The following is a 22,034-nucleotide window of genomic DNA, read 5'->3' as shown; positions in this document are numbered from 1 at the left end:
AGGGAGGGGCGATGTGGCGGAGACGGCCCGAATATTCGGATCCATTCGTCTGGTCTCCCAGACGCAAATTTTGCACACTGCCTTCGTTTTGTCTTCAGTTAGACTGAAGAATTCCCAAACAGAGGAGGTCTTTGGCATCTTGTCTTGTGTTTATGCAACGAAGTGAAGCGTGACATCAGGGTCGGCAGCCACCTGGCCATTCGGGTGGTGGTAACAAACACAAATGGATGAGCCGAGATGAGCCGAACACAGCGGGATGAGCCGAAGTGGGCCGATGGCGAAGAGAAGAGAGCTCCAAATATTCGTATTTTCGTCTGGGGGGAGGAGGGGGTGATCACATAGACATATGTGTATATGTCATAGATATATGTGTATATGTTTATGTGATCACATGACGGGATGCGTCGATCTGAGCTGAGGTGGGCCGAAGATGGAGGGAAGACAGTAACGCCAAATATTTGTTCCGCCCGGTAATGTCAGACTGGCGCGGGGGCGAATATTTTGGATACCAAAATTGATATCCGTTGCGAATTAATATTCGGATATTCGGAAAATTCGAGTCCAGCCCTAGTGTCAACAGAAGCCAGTTGAAGGCTGCAGTGATTCTGCTGGCACTACAGTGTATCAGAGCAAAGTTACTGAATATTTGTGTCTGTCTTTGCTGTTGCAGCAGTTTTGCAATTTGCAGACAGTCCCTGTTCACTCCACAGACACCATAGACTGAAGTTTCCGTTTCAACCACAGCGTGCTTTAGGGCATCCGGGTCGGACTTGATGTTTGAAATACTGACCGACAGCTCAGATTTAACTGTCTGCAGTTCTGTTTTGATGGATGTTGCATTTTTACTCAAAGCCGCCAGGAGCTGGGTCTTTACAATAACCGTCTCGTTACAGAGTGAAATTAGCAGTTCCTCCTTAAAGTCAGATGTTGCAGCATCTGAGGGCCTCTTAAAAAGATGTAGTTGATGAAGGTGTTCTGGAGCAGGCCAGAAGGACCACGACCAAGCAGCCTGGAGATCTTAGGCAGCGTCTTTTTTTGGGGTGGGTGTCAGCGGTGTTCACGGTCAGGTCTGTGGTAATCACGTCAAAAAACAAAACAGAAAAAATCTAGATTATAAGTCAACATGTAACCAAAGCACTCTGTGTATAACACCATAGTATATGATGTAGTTCAGAAAATGTCAAAGTATAGTATACTTTTCAAGAATAACATAGTATGGCCTGTAGTTCATAGTATAGCATGTCAGCAAAAAAGCAACCCATAGATTATTATGTGGTTCAGAAAGCGTAAAATGATAGGATATTGCCTAAAATTGTTATGTATCAGGGCTCCAGACTAGGCTTGGGCGGTATCCACAATTTTGATACCATCAAACTTACTGGGGTATACGGTATTACCATGACTATTACTGTTACTGGCTTGTGCCTTCACGTTCGGAAATTGAATACCAAACACTATTACTGAATAATAACATAACATGCATATTATTAACAACTTTTATTAATACAAAAATGCAGATTAGAAAAAAGTGCAAAATAAAACAGGACCTGCGGTGCTGAAAACCCGCTCTGATGGTGAGCTTGTGGCACAGACGCACAGGTACTTTCGGGCCAGTCGCGACATCTGGGGAAAACAACTGTCAGCATATTTCCACCAGAGAAGTGAGTCCACATCTCCTTGAATGACAGGCTCCAAACAGTAGGCTGTTAATTCAGCGCCGGCTCGCTCGTCTGCAGTGCCGACTGGAACAGCCGCTGCGGGTCGTTTTTGCAGGAGGGTTCTCAGAGACATCTTTTTTGTGGGGGTCCGGGTTGTGCCTCTTCCATTCTGATGGCCACTGCTGCTGGTGCTGCTTGCCCCTCTAAGCTCACGATCTCAGCCTGTAATTCAGCCTTGATTTCAATCAGTGTGTTATCATCAGTTTCATATCCTTCATGGTAACGAGGGTCGAGGAAAGTGCACTTTCACATTAATTTGCGCACTGAATCAGATTCATGCTTGGTCTCCAGCTTTTTAAGAATTGCAGTTTTTATTGACTTTGTTAGCTCGAGGTCGTTTTCTGATGGAGCCAACACATTCTCCCAAACTGCAGAAGTTGTGTTCTTTTTTGACACCAAGCCACGCCGTGCTCCGGGTTCTGCTCGAGGTTTTTTCCCTGTTAAAAGGGTGTTTTCCTTGCCACTGTCGCCTTTGGGCTTGCTCTGGGGGTCAGGCATATGGGTTCTGTAAAGCGTCTTGAGACAATTTGACTGTAATTGAAGCTATATAAATAAAATTGAATTGAATTGAATTGAATTGAATTGAATTGAATTGACGTCACGTTCATAAACTTTATGGAAAGTCTCCAAAAGTAGGCTAAAACATAACTGTTTAAGTAAAACTGAAAATTCAACGACACATACAGTGCCTTGTGAAAGTATTCGGCCCCCTTGAACTTTTCAACCTTTCGCCACATTTCAGGATTCAAACATAAAGATATAAAATTTTAATTTTTTGTCAAGAATCAACAACAAGTGGGACACAATCATAAAGTGGAACGAAATTTATTGGATATTTTAAACTTTTTTAACAAATAAAAACCTGAAAAGTGGGGCGTGCAATATTATTCGGCCCCTTTACTTTCAGTGCAGCAAACTCACTCCAGAAGTTCAGTGAGGATCTCTGAATGATCCAATGTTGTCCTAAATGACTGATGATGATAAATAGAATCCACCTGTGTGTAATCAAGTCTCCGTATAAATGCACCTGCTCTGTGATAGTCTCAGGGTTCTGTTTAAAGTGCAGAGAGCATCATGAAGACCAAGGAACACACCAGGCAGGTCCGAGATACTGTTGTGGAGAAGTTTAAAGCTGGATTTGGATACAAAAATATTTCCCAAGCTTTAAACATCTCAAGGAGCACTGTGCAAGCAATCATATTGAAATGGAAGGAGTATCAGACCACTGCAAATCTACCAAGACCTGGCCGTCCCTCTAAACTTTCACCTCCAACAAGGAGAAGACTGATCAGAGATGCAGCCAAGAGGCCCATGATCACTCTGGATGAACTGCAGAGATCTACAGCTGAGGTGGGAGAGTCTGTCCATAGGACAACAATCAGTCGTACACTGCACAAATCTGGCCTTTATGGAAGAGTGGCAAGAAGAAAGCCATTTCTCAAAGATATCCATAAAAAGTCTCGTTTGAAGTTTGCCACAAGCCACCTGGGAGACACACCAAACATGTGGAAGAAGGTGCTCTGGTCAGATGAAACCAAAATGAAACTTTTTGGCCACAATGCAAAACGATATGTTTGGCGTAAAAGCAACACAGCTCATCACCCTGAACACACCATCCCCACTGTCAAACATGGTGGTGGCAGCCTCATGGTTTGGGCCTGCTTTTCTTCAGCAGGGACAGGGAAGATGGTTAAAATTGATGGGAAGATGAATGGAGCCAAATACAGGAGCATTCTGGAAGAAAACCTGTTGGAGTATGCAAAAGACCTGAGACTGGGATGGAGATTTATCTTCCAACAGGACAATGATCCAAAACATAAAGCCAAATCTACAATGGAATGGTTCACAAATAAACGTATCCAGGTGTTAGAATGGCCAAGTCAAAGTCCAGACCTGAATCCAATCGAGAATCTGTGGGCAGAGCTGAAGACTGCTGTTCACAAACGCTCTCCATCCAACCTCACTGAGCTCGAGCTGTTTTGCAAGGAAGAATGGGCAAGAATTTCAGTCTCTCAATGTGCAAAACTGATAGAGACATACCCCAAGCGACTTGCAGCTGTAATTGCAGCAAAAGGTGGCGCTACAAAGTATTAATGCAAGGGGGCCGAATAATATTGCACACCCCACTTTTCAGGTTTTTATTTGTTAAAGTTTAAAATATCCAATAAATTTCGTTCCCTGTTTAATTATCTAATTCAATATTTTGTCAATCATATAATTTAATTGTATTTAATGTTTAATTTTCTTTTTAAAAGTTTAATTGTATAAACTTTTTTCCTTTGGTTTAATTGCTTTTTAAAAGTAGTTTATTTCTTTAATCTTTTTTCCTGTCAAGATTTTAACCAACCTTAAAAATGAAAAACCCTTAAATCACAATGAAAATGGTTGTTGCTAGAGGTACGGACCGTACCCGTAGCCTGTGGACTACGGATACGGCACTTGCCGTTTGCCAATCAGATACGCGAGATCTGGTCACGTGACTCCCGGTAGACGCTAGCTGTACGGACCCATAGCATCGGTACTACAGGTACGGACCCTAAACCTGACCCTAACACTAACCCTAACCTTAACCTTTGCTTACCTTTCAACAATTTGCAGTGGTTAGCAGCTGCTTGACTCGCGAGACTTGCGTACGGGTCTGTATCTGTCTGGCAAATGGAAAGTGCCGTACCTGTAGCCCACAGGCTACGGGTACGGGTCCGTATCTGTAGACACTACCAATGAAAATACTTCTGTTGTCACAATCATGAGTTAGTCAGTTACTCCGTTTATCAATTCAACTTTATTTGTTTAGCACCTTTCACACAGATGACAAAACTAAACAAGCAAAAAGAGAAAAACGATGCTAAAACTATGACTAAAACTAAAAACATTTTAAAAAAGATTTAACATGGTAATAAAATATATTGTGTCCAGGGGATGGAGGGAGTTTATTGAAGTCTTCTTGGGCTCACACAGTAAATCATTTAAAATAAAAACTTGATATTAAGCTTAAGGAAACTGGAAACTGCAGAGCGACAGAAGAATCAACAATATCTCCTGTTTTCTCCTTTAATGAGTTAAGTCTTTTTGTGCTTTCAGACCAAAGAACTACAGACTCTTCACAACCTGCTCAAACTCTTCTTACAGGACCTCACCACATGGGTCAAGAAGGTTTCCGTCTCATTTCTACTCTGAAGCTCACCTTCTCCTGCTCAAACTGCTGACAAATGTTTCTGCTGCTCCAAAGTCTGGTCTCCAGAACTTCCTAAAACTCTCAAAGTCTCTTCTGCTGCAGGTTGCTTTGTAGAACTGTTCCAGAAAACCTCACTAAACCACATGGAGGGGCCTCATGATAGTCATCCAAATAAAACCATACAAAAACCAAACTAGCACAACCCAAACGCTAAAGTCTCCTGCAGCCTACCAGAGAACATCTTTAAACAGAGAATCAGGACAGGAATGCTTACCCTCTGGACAACCAACGTTGGTTCACAAATGAGAATACAGAATGTGTCTGACCAAAAACCTTTAAAGACTCACTACAGCCAAGATAAAAACACAACTCAGCTGCACCAAATCCACCAATCACTGCACACATTAGCACCATGTGCTAACTGTGGCTAAAGAACCACATTTACCAAGACAACTATCCAGTACAAAGCCCTAAAACACACCAAGAAACACATTAAAGATGATTTTACTGCTGGAAGCTGGAAGCTGCAAGCCAACGCCTTAAGAACAAACTAGAGCAGAGCCAAACCCAGTTCAGTGAAGAGAAGCAGAGGAAATGTTTGACTGCAGACATAAAGCAGGAAGACACTGAGCTGCTCAGGTGTTCCTGATAACACCAAGCAGCCACCTGGACAGCCAATAGGAACACAGCTTACTGGAAGTCCAGAGGTCTGGGTTAGTGAAGGAAATTTAGTTTAAAGTTGAAGCAGAAAGTTAACAAAGAAAATTTAAAACCACCTTCTGATACCTGAAATCTCTGAGTTTTCACGCATAGAACACCTGAACATGTCAAACTGGTTCCATAGTAGAACCATCACTGTAAAAACGTCATAGTATGGTGTGTTGCTCAAAAAACATTAAGACCTGGCTGTTTAGGCTCGCTGAGGAGCAACACAAAACCAGGACAAACGCTGGTTTCCAGAGGGTTAGGCAGCTATTTATTTGAAAAAGTAAGTTTACAACAACACAACATGTGAGCAGAAAAATCACAAAGTCTGTTTTTAGTTCAGCTGAAAATATTAGTTTGTCTTTTTTATTGACCAAACTTTTCAGGATGTACAGTAGATGAAGAATAATTAAAGCTCTCATGTAGAAGTCCAACTTCTTTTGGATCTTTGTGGAGAGTTTAGTCTTAGAGTTTGTAAAGCTGTTGAGTTGTTAGAGTCAATGGATTGTTTTGACATTTAATAGAGAGTTTAGTGTCTGATTGTAATTCTGTTCAGTGAATTGATAATTTATGAAGATATGTTTTGTTTTTGCAAAATGTGTCTTTGTGCATCACAACACTGGATCTTTTTTAAAAATTCAAACTTTTCCTACAATTTTCCCAAATGAGGCCTTTTGGTTAGTCACAAAGGATCCCCTCTCCTCTGCTGCTTGTAGAATCATCTCATTAAGAAATTCCCAGTATATAGAGTTTATAAACAGCCTCTTGTTCATCCCTGGTGATGGATGGATGTGTCCTATCACTGGCTCTTCCTGCAAATTCCCCAAGCTGCTTAACGCTCTCTGCCACTGTTTCACAACCGCACACTGCAGCACCCCTAAATACACACTTACTGAAACTGTGGGATTTTTTGTTTTGACCTTACTTCCTCTGTGGGTGGGCCCTTACTGTTTTCAGTTGCATTATGTTTAATAGTGAGGGGAAATGCACGAGTGTTATTAGGGAGGAGTGCGCTGCCGAGACCAGCGCGAGTCTGCTAATGAAGAAAAACAACACGGCCTCCCAGAAGCAGGCCAAACACAGAAGTTGAGGTCAGAGAAGGCAAATGGTCAAAGCTCAACATTTAGGCCAAGAGCAGACCTCGACCTCTGCTGGGCCAAAAAAAGTGGGAGGTGCAGAGAGGAAACTGTTGGGGAGGGAGAGCTCTCAGAGAACTTTGCATTCTCAAGCGGAGCAGTTATAAAACTCACAAATCACAGCAAGAAGAAAACTGAAACACCAATGTGAAAGAAGTGGGATAAGCCTCAATGACAGTTAAGATTTCATCATTTATTTATTCTTTACTGGACACAGACACACTAAATATAAAGACCTGATCAAAATCGTAAGACCAGTTGAAAAATTGCTAGAATTTACCTTTTGCACATTTGGAGCTTAATGAGGTTTAAAGTAGAGCTACAACACGCAAAAGCAAGAAGGGGGAGTGTGACAAAAAGCACTTTGAAAAAGTAATTTATTGAAAACAAGTAAATTGAAATAGGCTGTTTATCAGCTGATCAAAAGTTTAAGACCACAGGCTTATAAAAGCCAAAATCTGCTTAAAATTCTCATTTTCTGTCAGCCATTCACACAGTCATGCCCTCCTGATGGCTAAAGCTAAGAAGCCTTCTCTTCTTGAACGTGGTCGGATCGTCGAGCTGCATAAGCAAGGCCTCTCACAGCGTGCCATTGCTGCCGAGGTTGGACGCAATAAGAAGGTCATTCTAAATTTTTTGAAAGATCCTGAGCATTATGGAACAAAAAAGTCAAGTGGTAGACCCAAAAAAAATTACACCTGCGCTGAGCTGGAGGATCCGACTGGCTGTCTGTCAAGACACAGGGCAGTCCTCAACCCAAATTAAGGCCCTTACTGGTGCCGACTGCAGCGCAATAATCATCAGACAGCATCTGCAGGAAAAGGGTTTCAAAAACGAATTCAAAGACCTCGTCTTCTTCAACACCACAAAACTGCCCATTTAGACTTTGCCAGGGAGCATCAAACATGGGACATTGAAAGGTGGAAAAAAGTTTTATTCTCTGATGAGAAAAAAATTTAACCTTGACGGTCCAGATGGCTTCCAAAGTTACTGGCATGACAAGGAGATCCCACCTGAGATGTTTTCTACTCGGCACAGTGGAGGGGGTCCTTCATGATCTGGGGTGCTTTTTCACGCAGTGGAACACTGGAGCTTCAGGTGGTGCAGGGTCATCAAACGGCGGCTGGTTACGCGCAGATGTTGCAGCGGGCATCCCTCATGACTGAGGGCCCTCGTCTGTGTGGTAACAGCTGGGTTTTTCAACAGGACAACGCTGCAGTTCACAATGCTCCCTTGATGAAGGACTTCTTCAGGGAGAATAACATCACTCTTTTGGACCGTCCCGCATGTTCCACTGATTTAAATCCCATCGAGAACATTGGGGATGGATGGCAAGGGAAGTTTATAAAAATGGCCATCAGTTCCAGACAGCTGATGCCCTTCGTGAAGCCATCTTCACCACTTGGATCAATGTTCCCAAAAGCTTCCTGGAAACACTCGCATCAAGCATGCCCAAACGAATTGTTGAAGTGATTAACAAGAACGGTGGAGCTACTCATTACTAAGTCTTACGGAGAACATTTTTTGTTCTGGTTAGGAGAGTTTTTTGTTATTTTTTGAGCGATGGTCTTAAACTTTTGATCAGCTGATAAACAGCCCATTTCAGTTTACTTGTTTTCAATAAATTACTTTTTCAAAGTGCTTTCTGTCACACTCCCCCTTCTTGCTTTTGCATATTGTAGCTCTACTTAAAACCTCATTAAGATACAAATGTGCAAAAGGTAAATTCTAGCAATTTTTCAACTGGTCTTAAGATTTTGATCAGGTCTGTATTTAACAAAGTACAAAACCAACATTTGTGGTGAAATGTGCAAAACTGAGAAGATGAAAATGCACGAATGGAGCAAGAAAGTTAACATCTGACAAGACTTACCACTAGTGCAATCAAAACTAGTATAGGATATGAGAATAGAAGGGATAATAAGACTTTAAGATTACAAGTTAAAAAATGTTTGAAAGGCTTTTTGCGTAAGGTTATATTTCTGGCTGAAACTGAGTCAATATGAATTCCTTCTTTTCCAGTCAGACACATCACTGCCTAGAAACAAAAGATGCAGGTTACAGGTTAGCATTGTAAACACAATTGGAGTCAGAGGTCAACTGTTACAGTATTTGACAAATTAAAAGCACCAGTAAAAACCTCCATGTGGTACAGTGACTCCCACCAGCATGTTTCTGACATCTACATATGGTCTGACATTAAACTGAGAGTTCAGGGTGACGGGAGGAGTTTCCTTCTATGCCCAACATTTGAAACTCTGAACTGTCCCTTTAAAACAATAAAATCAGCTGTCACTGTACTTTGTAGATTAAAAAAACCCACTGTAAACAAAGAGTATTCATGCATAATAAATAAAACTATAAAATTAAAGTGTACAGTTTGTCTTGATCCTGAAGTTGTGCTGGAACAGGGATTGTGAAGATTTCACTGTAGGAGAGTGGTAGCTGAGGTCCCTCCAGTACTCTCAGGGTGTTGCTCAGGCCCTGATCAGAGGCCTTGTCTCGTCAGAGCTGACGTCCACATGTGGCCGAGCTTTGCGATAAATTAGAAACTGGACTGAAATCTGAATCACAGTGTTAAAGAAATCCCAGGAGATTTTTTTTTTTTTTTTAAAGTCTTTTTAATGTAAACTCAGCTATCAGAGGATTTCAACCAGAAAAATACTCATCTGTGAAGAACAGGAGACACTTTGTTCTACTGAGATGATTATTTGACCACAAACTAAGAGACTTGCTAACACACTCCTGCACAACATAAAAATGTATTTTTTTACTGAACAGCTGCCAAAGAATCCTCCATCAGAAACTAAGATTACTTAAACTAATTGGGCTCAGGGCCTCAGGTTCCAACTAGTTATTGGCCCTATAGGCACAATGTCAATTAAGGCATATCATGCATTACTGCCTAATCTTTTTCTTGTTGAGGTCTTGCATCAAAGTCTAATTTGAACACTTTCAGTTTGTGTTGTGCTCACATGATGAAAAACAAAACAAAACAGCATTTTGTCAACCTGCCAAAACTGAAACTCATAACACCTTGCAGCCTGGCTGTAATATTCCAGCATAGCACCTTCAGTTAGTGGCATTAAATGAGATGTTCTGTGTGCGGACATGTACACTACCATTCAGAAGTTTGGGGTCGTTGAAGATAACATGAAATGAATCAGAAATACAGTCTGGGCATTATTAATGTGGTAAATGACTATTCTCACTGGAAACATCTGATTTTTAATGGAATATCTACATAGGGGTACAGAGGAACATTTCCAGCAACCATCACTCCTGTTTAGTTTAGTTTAGTCTTTATTTAAGGGACAATGTACAGAAACATTAAGCTCACATGAGTCAGAGATGTGCTGCACCAGATTATAGCTTAGTAGCTAGTTTCCATCTGTGTTCTAATGCTACATTGTGTTAGCTGATTGTGTTGAAAGGCTAACTGGGGATTAGAAAATCCTTGTGCAATTATGCTAGCACATGAATAAAAGTGCAAGTTTTTTTGGAAAACATGAAGTAGTCTGGGTGATCCCAAACTTTAGAATGGTAGTGTACATACTTCTACTGAAAACTGCACTTAAAACTGTGGAAAGAAATGCTCAATTGTGGTGAATATGTAACTGAAGTCAGGACCTTGTTAGCTTATTTTAGGCTAAAGGCTGGAAATAATCAGACTCTGACCTTCTACTGCTGCTCTAAAGCTCACTATATAAACCTATCCATTATCTATACACTGCTTAATCCTCAGAGTCGCAGGGGCTGCATTCTATCCTAGCTGACTTGGGGATCACCAGTCAGTCTAGACAACTGACCAGTCTATCACAGGGATACATATACAGACAATCACACTCGCACCTATGGACAATTTAGATTCACCAATTAACTTCAGCATGTTTTTGGACTGTGGGAAGAAGCTGGATTACCCAGATAAACTCATGCATGCACAGGAAGAACACGTAAACTCCATGTAGAAAGATCCCAGGAAGGCTGGGACACGAACCAGGGATCTTCCAGCTGTAAGGTGAAACTATTTAATATACTCTAGGTACATAATATTAGAAACACTTCCAAAGCCTACTTATGCAGAGATCTGGTGCCGTGGTTATTAGCCCTACACTCTGTGTCTCTATGGTCAGGTCTTAATGACAGGAAGAAAAGCTAAATGAGTCAAAACATGTAAAATGTGCCATGTCGCCAGGTACAGAATGATGAAACCTGACGACAGAGTATGACGTGCTACGGAGACAGTCAGATTTAGAACGCAGCAAAAAAAAAAAAAAAAATACTACCAATATTTGTCGGCTGTCTTGGTGATATTTCAATGGTTTGGTCTCAGATTGTTGTCATTAAATGTACTTTTATAGTTTCTGGCTCTGGTAAACGATGTAGTTTTGGTGATTTTTTATTTATTTATTTTTTTTAAAAAGATAACATGCCTTTCTAACTTGTCAGCAGGTTTGGGGGTTCAGAGGTGGTAAGGTACCAGCATCAGGTGTCCTCATATTAATTATAAACCAAGCACTCTGATACTTTGGTCTATGAATGTTGTGTAAAGTAACTTGGTGGCCTCCAGGGGCCAGTAATGCAGCTTTTACAGTCTTGTTGCTCTGCTGGCAGCAAACCAATTTCCCTGCCAGTGCCAGACCTTTGATACTGTATATTATGTTTTCACACACCAAGTCACAAGACTTCAACCTTTCTATTGCACTATTCACTCTGCCAGCTCAGCATTGCCTACAATGTAGCATGTACATGGGATTAAGGAGAGCCCCAGAGGCCCAGCGACAGCCGCCATGTTAAAGGATACGATGAGGTCTAAGGAGAGGGTGCCGAGGCTGCCGATGAGCCAGGGCAGGTGATGGACGAGGTAGCTGTTCTCACCCTGGCCCTGGTCAGGGTTTTTCAGTAGGACACTCAGGCCATACATAGTGTTTCCCAGGATAACCAAAGCGAACAAGAAGTAAGACACTCCCTCTGTAGACTTCCTCTTGAACTGTGGGGAGAAATGAGAGAACGGGTGGGGAAGTGGTGAGGACAATGAAGGTTTCAAAAGAAATGCATGACATTTTACACCGATACCACATACAGTTTACAGCAGAAGTGAATACATTCTTGTGTGATATCACTTAGATGTTAAAAGATTCAAAACTGTATACCTCTCCATGACAGCACTGTTTCTAAATTGACAAGCAGTTTTTCTGCTAATGAGCGGATCACAAATAAAATGAACATGGTAATACTATAAGCTATGAACACCAGAACTTTCTTAGTTAACCCATGAGCTGCTCCGCATGGAAAAGAATCACCTGAAAAATCTTATTGTGAGACTGTAGAAAAAGTGGAAAAGGATATAGAAAGCTCATTGACCTACTAAAGATCAGCAGCAGTAATCTAGAGGTACAGAACAAGCTACAGTACCACTAAGCAGAGCTATCGTGGTGCAGAGCTAAAATGACGCCACAAACACTGCACAATCCAGCTTTACTTGGATGAGAACGGGGGGGGGGACTGCCCAGCTCGGACAGAGTTCAGCATGTTTAGCATTAACCTGGCTGGGGCAATCATGGTAAATGCATAGTACTGACAGTGAAGCACAGAGGTGGGAGTGTGGGGATATGGGCTTTCATGAGTGCAAAAGATGTTGGACAGATGACAGTTGGCACAATGTACATTTATCTGTCTGCTTGCAACATTACTTAAAAATGGACTAATGGGTTTGGAGGATATGTTCAGGGATGGTCAGAAATGACATGAGGACCAAGTGATTACATTTTGGTGGTGATGCGGCTTACAGTGTGGATCGACATATTTGTTAAAGATTTCTGTGTAATTGCGAGATAGCATCATGGTGTCACTGCAACTATGACAACAGGTGAACGCAAGGTCAGCTGCCTGCTGATGATCACATGATCCTACTACAAATAAACCACTGCAGACTTATCAGGACTACACTATGTAGAATTATATTCTATACCATGTATAATTGTCACCTACACTATGCTATGCATAATAACTGATCATTCAGGGCTCAAGCACATTATACTGTGCATAGTAAGTGACTACTGCAGTTGCATTAATTTCACCTATTTTTCACTCCAGTAATGAGTATGATTGTGTCTGATGTATGATTGTGTTTTTTAGTTTAATCTTTTTAAATGTATTATTTTTTGGCTTTATTTTACAGGCTAAGTTGAGAGGCAGACAGGAAAATAGGAGAGAAGAATAGAGGGAAGACCTGCAGCAATGGCCTGTGAGCTGGAATCAAAGCCAGGCTGCTGCGTTGGGGACTCCAGCCTGGACAGCCCACTCAGCCAGTTGAGCTATCTGGGCACCATTAAATGTATTCTTTTTGTAGTATTAACACTTTTATTTCTGTACTGTGAATGGATGGGAGAAACACCATCTCATTTAACTGTGTACTACATATATTGCTGAATGACAAAGCTGATGTTGAGTTGAACAATACAATAAATAAATAAATAAATAAATAAAAAATTGTAAAATAAAATGTACACTACAATTCAAAATGTTTGGGGTTACCAGGACAGTTTCACATTTTCCATGAAAATTCACACTTTTATTCATGTGCTAAAATAAGATAAATATATAGATAAATACTTTATTTGAATGAGACAGTGTCCCAAAACCTTTGACAGGGGGTGTATTTGATATTCATATCAGAGCACAGGTGTGTATTCATGCTGTCTTCACTTCATACTTTTGTGATATGTCAAGACTACAGAAGCAAAAGCAGCCTCCATGTTCTATCACATTTACTTCTATTTTCACCTGCTAAGTTTTCAGGTACACTGAATCTTGCTTCTTTCACTTTTGTTGCATTTTTTTTGCTTCCTCTTGTGCAAACTCAGATAAAATGTAGACAAAATGAAAACATTCACTTATGATCCCTTTGGGACACAAATTACACTGGCTTCAGTTTTAATCAGCCAAGATTAAATTTCTTACATAAAGTTAATTAATTAATCCAAACCCCATTTAGAGCCCAATTTCTGTTCTCACTGACCATTAGGACGTATTAAATATATTCTGGTTAAAAAAATAAAAATACAGCAACACTCATTATTTCCCCAATTACAGTGAATGCAATTTTTACTGTCTTTATTCTTTGACCATCCCCCACAACTTTTCCTAACCTCTCTACAACAGATAACCATTTATTGTTTATTTACTGTAATAAATATAGACTTAGCAAGATTATTTAAACAACAAAACAAGTGCAATTACAAAATGAAAAGTGAAACAATTCAAAAATAGGAAGTCTGCATTAGATAGCGACAATGTCATTTTAGGATCAGTATACTTGTCAACATTATTACCCATTGATTACTAGCAGTAACATGTGAATTAGTATCAGGTGATGTCCACCGCTAGCAGTAAGGAATATGTACTGCTAAATAAACTACACATTTGTCATACTTACATTAGTGTACATCTGTGGAAGTCTGGAACAGAGGTAGAGCACTGACGAGATTGAACCGATGGAGAAACCTATGATCTCTTTCGGGGTGAAAGCCTGAAGTGACAGCGGGGAAAAAATGGAACATTACAATAGCCAGACACAAAGAGTTAACTTCCTTCAGATCAATATTTGAAGAAAAGAACAGAACTCACCTGGATTGAGCTGGCATCAGAGGTTGAGAGCAAGGAGCGACTTCTGAACCCAGAGGAGATCATTTCCTGCTGGATGCCTTCTCCCGAGAGGGGAGTGAGGCTTGCGGTGAAGCCGAGGATGCAGACTAAACCCACCACATTCAAAACCCTCCTACCTGTTAAAGAAACAGCACCTGGGTTTAGCATTAGTTCTGTGAAAACTGCATTCCATCAGATGAAGGTTATAAATGTCCTTAGTGAGGGAGCAAACGCCACAACAATGAGAGGCATGTGATGACATCCTTACAGGATGTCAGACAAACAGGTTTACCCTGTTTGTCTGCGTGGACTACTGTTGGGTCACTTTTCATCAGCTCTGATGCGAAGACCTTGATCATTCAACACATCTTCATAATATACACTGCCTTGGTAACAACCGACTATGACAACAACAGGGGGTAAAATACTATGCAAACAAAGGTGTGCATCTTAAACCAAATAAAGCAGCAGAATGCAAAAAAAAAAGGCACTGAAAACACCCACACACGGTAGGAGTTTGGTTCTTATACTGAGACTGTAACTAAAACAAATAAAAAAAAACAAAAAACTAGACACTCACGTTCAGCCACTCTGTTGCTTATCTTGTAGTATGTGTACATGGCCAGCATCACCAGGTCAGCCAGAACATAATAAATGGCTGTATATGTCTGGATGTTGGGGAGAAACAAATACAAGTCATACACAAAACAACTCCCCATGGAACCAATTTTAAAAAGCTGTTTGTATAATTCAAGTCAAAACAATGTTATTTGTATAATCCTGTGCAGTCCACTGTAATGCTGCAACAATTCAGCAATTACCAAAAAGATGCTAATTAACAGAGTGAGTAGATATTGATATTTTCAAAGCCACTGCTTAAAAAAAAAATTACCTGGTAACAGCTTTAAAATAGGACAAACACTTTTGATAGGTTTCATCAAAGAAATGCAAATCTGAAGGCATGTCTCTTCATAGAGCATTTTTCATTGATAATTTTGAGTCTACATGAGTTATCTACATGAATATTTACAGACTGCCAGATAATATTCTTGGCATAAGAACAAATTTACACTGAGACAATCACTACAAGTCACCTGAAGTGGAAGCTGGTCTGCCAAAAAGGAGCCCACCAGATTGCAGGAGTCACCTCCCAGCCACAGCAGCAGAAACCAGATAGAGAGGGCACTGTCCATATTCCCCGTTTTACATGAGCTATAGTACTGTCTGCAATCAGAAAGAGGAAACTGAGTTATTTACTACATTTAAATAAAAAGGAAAATCCTCCATGCAGTCAAGACAGCAACACAAACACTCACGGAAGTGAAGACACCATGAAACAGAGGATGGACAGGAGGCCGAGGTAGATGCTGGCCATATCCCTCGCATCCTGGGCACACTCCCCAAGCCCTTTCCAAACCCACTGGGACCCATTAGGACACAACGAAGTGAAATTTCCTTGGGTGGTGAGGACTCCGTCTGTCGACATATTCTGTCAGGGGAGAGAAGCCTCTGTAAATATCCAACTAATTAAAACAATAACTTCTGTTCTGACTAGGTCACCAGGCTATAATCAATGTTCACACAGTGTAATACCTAAAACATAATGTAAAAATGGCGTAAAGAGCTTAGCCACAGGTAGAGATAATTTGATGTTCCAGTTGCAGTCCTGTCCGTGAAAACTGTGGCCAAAACTGAGGCTAAAATGACAGAACATTAGAAAACATGCACGGCGAGTTCTCCACACCAAAACTTTTCTTTTAGACAATATAAATCATTGGCAGGAGTTAAAAATGTTCAGTAATTACACGTGATGTAAAGATATTGATCAGTAGCAGAACAAAATGTGCTAGTAAGTACCTTTAGCGGTGACACAAAAAGGTTGATAAAGAGCTGCTTTGAAGGTTATTGAGCCACAGATATTCCTGTGCACTCATATGATCCTGTTGCCATGACAGCTAGGTCAATATGGAAATGGGTTTCTTAGAGACAGATCGATTCCTGCCCAGCAACAGGTACAGGCACATCAATGATTAGTAAGTGATGCATTTTTCCATAATTAGAAGGGTAGATCGTCGTTGAAGGAGGTTTTCTAAACTTCCTTCAGTGACGTTTCTGGACTTCAACTGCTCTGCCACTATGTGACTATCATCCTTTGTTTTCAAGCTTTTCTACTGTGCAAGCAGTGTCTGTATGTGCTCAGGTGCGAAAAGACATTAATCATCAACAATGTGAAACAGCTGTTAGAATGAACACAATGGGCAGCTGACCTTTGGAGCTCATCTCATACATCACCGAGTCAGTGTTTCGTGAATAAAATGCAACTGCAGTGCTCAGAAACCATTTTTCACACAAATGAGACTGAACAGAAACCACACAAAAGCCAAACATTATTTTTAGTTCCTTAGCTAGTTAGCAACAACAACTACTCAATAGGTTTCAGGATCTCGAATGTGGCTTACTTTCAAAAACGTCTTCAAACCCAACCTCACGAGGTGTACTACACTGGAAATAAATAAAATATTAAATTTATCTTGCCTGTGTGGACGCCGACAGAGTGCCGGGAAGAACAACAGGATCAACCTTCTGAGAAAACACGGAAGCAGCACATAAACAACTGGCTGTGAGCTGATTGGTCTATTTTAATAAGCCTCGTCACGTGACTTAGTTCCGTGTCTGTGAGCTGATTGGCCTGTTTTGATAAAACTCGTCACGTGACTCGCTAGCCCTAAAGCAGACCCAAAGGACTTTCACAATAAGAGCTTAGTGTAGTGAATGTTTAATATATGAATAAAATATCAAATCCATCGATTACATCGTTCTCAGCTGCCTACAATAAATTTTAAATTTAGCACCGATCTCTAAAATTCGTTTCCATCTGAGAAATAGATGAGTTGCCATTTTGAGAGTTGAGAAAGAAATCAGCATGATTTACAGTGTGACAGGAAAACATTCTCTGGTCAGACTGTTCAACCATCAAATATTTAAAGCTGTGGAACAAGCTGGTGGTATGCTTTCATGTTTACGTTACACACAGTATCTGTAGAAGTGGGAGGACGTAGCTGTGCTCACATTTCACATAGTCTCATCACATATCAACAAGCCTTGTTAAACTGGATGATTGGCCCCACAACGTAATTCAGTCATTAACCATCATCAGTCCTGCGGCCTCTGACATTCTTCAAGCTAACTTTGCATTTTAGTGTGGAGCCATGAAAAACTGTACACCTACATTACATAACAGAAGTGAGTACTCCTGTGCAAATTATTGAAATGATTCAAAATCATTTCTCAATAATTGCATTACTTCCTGGCTGAATAGTAGAGTGCGCCATCATATGAACAATTCAGACAAATTATGTGATTTATAATCACTCTAATTACATGAACATTGTTTAAAAATTGCCTGTGAACATTAGAATTTGTCAATTTCAGACCTATAAGTCCTGTCTATCTGCATGTCTACATCATGACATCACATACAAGGGTCAGTATATAATTGAGGGACTTTTGAAGTTCATGGGATATACAGTGGGTACGGAAAGTATTCAGACCCCTTGAAATTTTTCACTCTGTCATTGCAGCCATTTGCCAAAATCAAAAAAGTTCATTTTATTTCTCATTAATGTACACTCAGCACCCCATCTTGACAGAAAAAAAAAACCCAGAAATGTAGACATTTTGCAAATGTATTAAAAAAGAAAAACTGAAATATCACATGGTCATAAGTATTCAGACCTTGTGCTCAGTATTGAGTAGAAGCACCCTTTTCAGCTAGTACAGCCATGAGTCTTCTTGGGAATGACCCAACAAGTTTTTCACACCTGGATTTGGGGATCCTCTGCCATTCTTCCTTGCAGATCCTCTCCAGTTCTGTCAGGTTGGATGGTGAACGTTGGTGGACAGCCATTTTGAGGTCTCTCCAGAGATGCTCAATTGGGTTTAGGTCAGGGCTCTGGCTGGGCCAGTCAAGAACGGTCACAGAGTTGTTCTGAAGCCACTCCTTTGTTATTTTAGCTGTGTGCTTAGGGTCATTGTCCTGTTGAAAGGTGAACCTTCGGCCCAGTCTGAGGTCCTGAGCTCTCTGGAAGAGGTTTTCCTCCAGGATATCTCTGTACTTGGCCGCATTCATCCTTCCTTCAATTGCAACCAGTCGTCCTGTCCCTGCAGCTGAAAAACACCCCCACAACATGATGCTCCCACCACCCTGTTTCACTGTAGGGATTGTATTGGGCAGGTGATGAGCAGTGCCTGGTTTTCTCCACACATAACCGCTTAGAATTAACACCAAAAAGTTCAATCTTGGTCTCATCAGACCAGAGAATCTTATTTCTCATAGTCTGGGAGTCCTTCGTGTCCTTCTTGCACTGAGGAGAGGCTTCCGTCGGGCCACTCTGCCATAAAGCCCCGATTGGTTGAGGGCTGCAATGATAGTTGACTTTGTGGAACTTTCTCCTGTCTCCCGACTGCATCTCTGGAGCTCAGCCACAGTGATCACTGGGTTCTTCTTTATCTCTCTCACCAAGGCTCTTCTCCCACGATTGCTCAGTTTGGCTGGACGGTCAGGTCTAGGAAGAGTTGTAGTCATCCCAAACTTCTTCCATTTGAGGATTATGGAGGCCACTGTGCTCTTAGGAACCTTGAGTGCTGCAGAAATTCTTTTGTAACCTTGTCCAGATCTGTGCCTTGCCACAATTCTGTCTCTGAGCTCCTTGGGCAGTTCCTTCCACCTCATGATTCTCATTTGCTCTGACATGCACTGTGAGCTGTAAGGTCTTATATAGACAGGTGTGTGCCTTTCCTAATCAAGTCCAATCAATTTAATTAAACACAGCTGGACTCCAATAAAGAAGCAGAACCATCTCGAGGAGGGTCAGAAGAAATGGACAGCATGTGAGTTAAATATGAATGTCGCTGCAAAGGGTCTGAATACTTCTGACCATGTGATATTTCAGTTTTTCTTTTTTTAATAAATTTGCAAAAAATTCTACATTTCTGTTTTTTTCTGTCAAGATGGGGTGTTGAGTGTACATTAAAGAGAAATAAAATTAACTTTTTTAAATTTGGCAAATGGCTGCAATGACACAGACAGTGAAAAATTTCAAGGGGTCAAAATACTTTCCGTACCCACTGTATCTTACATACATTTTTATTAAAAGTAAAAAACAAACAAACAAAAAATGGTGTGTTTTATATTAATTATGATCATGTCTTTACAAATTCCATAATTATTTTTTATGATATAAAATCAAAATACTTTTTTTATGATTACAGTACATCACTTATTAATAATTTTTAAAAGGACTGGATATCACTGAAATATCAACTAAATAATGTCCAAATTTAGTAACAACCACCTTCTAAGTAGCTAAACAACAATAAAAAGAGCCTATTCAAAAATTGTTTTGTGTTCTTTTTATTAAGTTGAGATAATCATGACAGATATTTCTTTTTTGGCAATATATCAAATTTTATATGGAAAATATTGTATGTGTCCTAGAAATCACTTTCAACTAAGTTACCCATTATTTACAAAACCACCTCTCAGTGAAGTGTGTTGATTCCAAATCATGCGATTGCTCCACATGATGCCATTTCCTCCTGAGGAAAAGATTGGCAAGATTCCAAGGCTTTCAGAGTTATGTCAACAGGTTTTACTACAATATCTTTATAAATAACTTTCAATTTCAATTTTACTCAGTTGTGTATATAATATTTAGAAGAATCTTTCTCTACAAATGCCATGGGGTGTTTGGTTTTAGGTGGTCATGTTGATTTTAGGCCCGAAAACAGCAAAAATGTCAACTATGATACCTGTCAACTATGTTACAAACAGTCCCCCAATTATATTTTGACCTACAAAAGAATTGCCAGAAGGACTAAAAAAATATGATTGTGAGACTTCACAAAGATGGAAAAGAATGCAGGAGGATCAGTGACGTTATGAATCAGGGAAAACATAGTTGCAGTAGTAATTAGGAGGAACAGAATGAGGCATTGTATAACTACAAGAGCAGCAGTGGTCGTCCTCCTACCTAAACTGACGTCATAGACAGTGGAGTATTATTACAATCAAGCTCTGAAAACCAGACAGCTAAGTGCTTCAGGGGTTATCAATAAAAATCTGAGTCTCTGTGGCAGCTTAGACAATGTGCAGCACAGTGCATAATGTAAATCTATTTGGATGACATCCAGAAAACAAAACAGATAATATTCGAATGATCTCAATACTGAAAGGGACACTGACATCCTACTCGTGGTCCTGTATTTATTACACTTTGTTACTGAAGAGCTAAATGCCAAAATCACACAATAATTTCTAAAGATGGAAAGAGAGAAAAATATGACCTGACCAAGTATGCTTCCTGACTTGAAACTAGTAGAACACCTTTGGGGTTCTTAAGGAGAAAGACAGAACAACACAACCCCTACAGCAAAGAGCCACTTAAATGGTTTCAGAACAGCTCTCCAGAAATGTGTTATCCTCCATGCTAAGGATTGATTCTGTCATAAAAAAGATAGAGGCAGATGGTACTGAATGAACAAAACATCTAAAGATTATGAGACCGCTGCACATTACAACAAAGCCGGACTTTCAAAAAAATTATGTTTATCTTCATTTTAGGACATTTCTCAACACTGTACACATGCTGTATCTAAGGACAGTCTTTTAAGAGAAACTCCTACCTGAAAAGACGAGATGTCAGACTTTGACTGAAAAGAAAGAGGAGTCGACATGCTATTTCCCTAATTTCTGCGTTGATGCAACTAAAGTGTCAGCTGACAGTCTGTGAGACTGACGACTCAGCAGCCCTCCTCACCGATGTCAGCGAGTGTGGTAGGATTTCACGTTTGCTTCACTCACAGCACGTGCTCAAGGCAGACTGCTGCAGGACTCTGATCTGTTCCAGTGATTACAACATCAAGAAGTGGGAGAAATGCAGAAGCTGCATATGTTACAGACCAAACACAGACTTCCTCCAGTAAAAATGCAGCAGTTCAGCTCTTTGTGTTCTCTTAGAAAGAAGGAAATTGTGCTTTGCTTTGTTTAATGCCTTCTGTTAGCCTTGCTTTACACCTGGATTGTGTATGATGGCTGAACAGAAGTGCTTAATGTAACTCCGGTCTTATTTATGTGTAGTAGTGTGTCCACTAAAGCACCACAAGGCTGACAGCTACTGTAAATAATGCATATGAGGAAATCAGTTTAGTTTTTAGCCAAATCAAAGTGAAGTAGGTGTTACGGACAAAATATTCTCTGCCATAAATTCAAGCAGACTAATCAATTATAGAATCCAGTTCCTATTAGCTGCAGTGCTAGCAGTGGAAAACGGACTCGCCAGCATATTAGGAGCAAACATAAAATCAGCTACACCTTTTTTTTCCCAGCATGTAGGCTCCTGTGGGAACATGATGCATCCGGTTTACCTAGTGCGATTACACGGCATTGAGTGGCATTACTGATGCACGGGTTGGCAGGTTTGCAGATATAAAGTATGAATTCAAATGAGAATTTGTATGGCTCAGAGTGAACGTGGTCAGAAAACATCTGCTGAAACTGAACCTTCTCTGGAACAGGTTAGCTGTGCAGTGTCAGTTGCCATGGTGATCTAGCAGGCTGAGTGGTTTGTCACAGTGAGGGACGTTGAGCCTAAA

At 40.5% G+C, this 22,034-nt stretch overlaps 1 protein-coding gene across 3 annotated transcripts; it reads right to left on the bottom strand.

Moving 5' to 3' along the window:
* Positions 1–6,906: 6,906 nt before the first annotated feature.
* On the bottom strand, positions 6,907–21,512 carry slc66a1 (solute carrier family 66 member 1). 3 transcript variants are annotated; one of them, XM_051949275.1, is made up of 8 exons: positions 21,066–21,512; positions 15,698–15,870; positions 15,476–15,605; positions 14,962–15,049; positions 14,364–14,518; positions 14,173–14,265; positions 11,539–11,724; positions 6,907–9,298 (listed from the first exon to the last, which is right to left on the bottom strand). In XM_051949275.1, the coding sequence occupies exons 1-8, from the start codon at positions 21,114–21,116 to the stop codon at positions 9,212–9,214; spliced, it is 963 nt and encodes a 320-aa protein (XP_051805235.1). In that variant the 5' UTR covers positions 21,117–21,512; the 3' UTR covers positions 6,907–9,211. The 3 variants fall into 3 exon arrangements, with proteins under 3 accessions (XP_051805235.1, XP_051805236.1, XP_051805238.1); XM_051949276.1 differs by lacking the exon at positions 21,066–21,512 and adding an exon at positions 16,917–17,030; XM_051949278.1 differs by lacking the exon at positions 21,066–21,512 and adding an exon at positions 16,841–16,979.
* Between the last annotated feature and the right edge of the window lie 522 nt (positions 21,513–22,034).

The sequence above is a fragment of the Acanthochromis polyacanthus genome, chromosome 6 (genome assembly GCF_021347895.1).
Source record: "Acanthochromis polyacanthus isolate Apoly-LR-REF ecotype Palm Island chromosome 6, KAUST_Apoly_ChrSc, whole genome shotgun sequence".
NCBI lineage: Eukaryota > Metazoa > Chordata > Actinopteri > Pomacentridae > Acanthochromis > Acanthochromis polyacanthus.
The sequence above is the reverse complement of the archived record's forward strand: the minus strand, read 5'-3'. Positions and strand labels throughout refer to the sequence as shown.

Excerpts from the sequence above, each read along its gene's own strand:
- slc66a1 (XM_051949275.1), bottom strand. The coding sequence starts at position 21,116 with ATGTCGACTCCTCTTTCTTTTCAGTCAAAGTCTGACATCTCGTCTTTT. Across the intron at positions 14,519-14,961 it reads AAGCAACAGAGTGGCTGAAC|GTAGGAGGGTTTTGAATGTG; the intron begins GTGAGTGTCTAG and ends TTTCTTTAACAG. Across the intron at positions 14,266-14,363 it reads CTGATGCCAGCTCAATCCAG|GCTTTCACCCCGAAAGAGAT; the intron begins GTGAGTTCTGTT and ends CTGTCACTTCAG.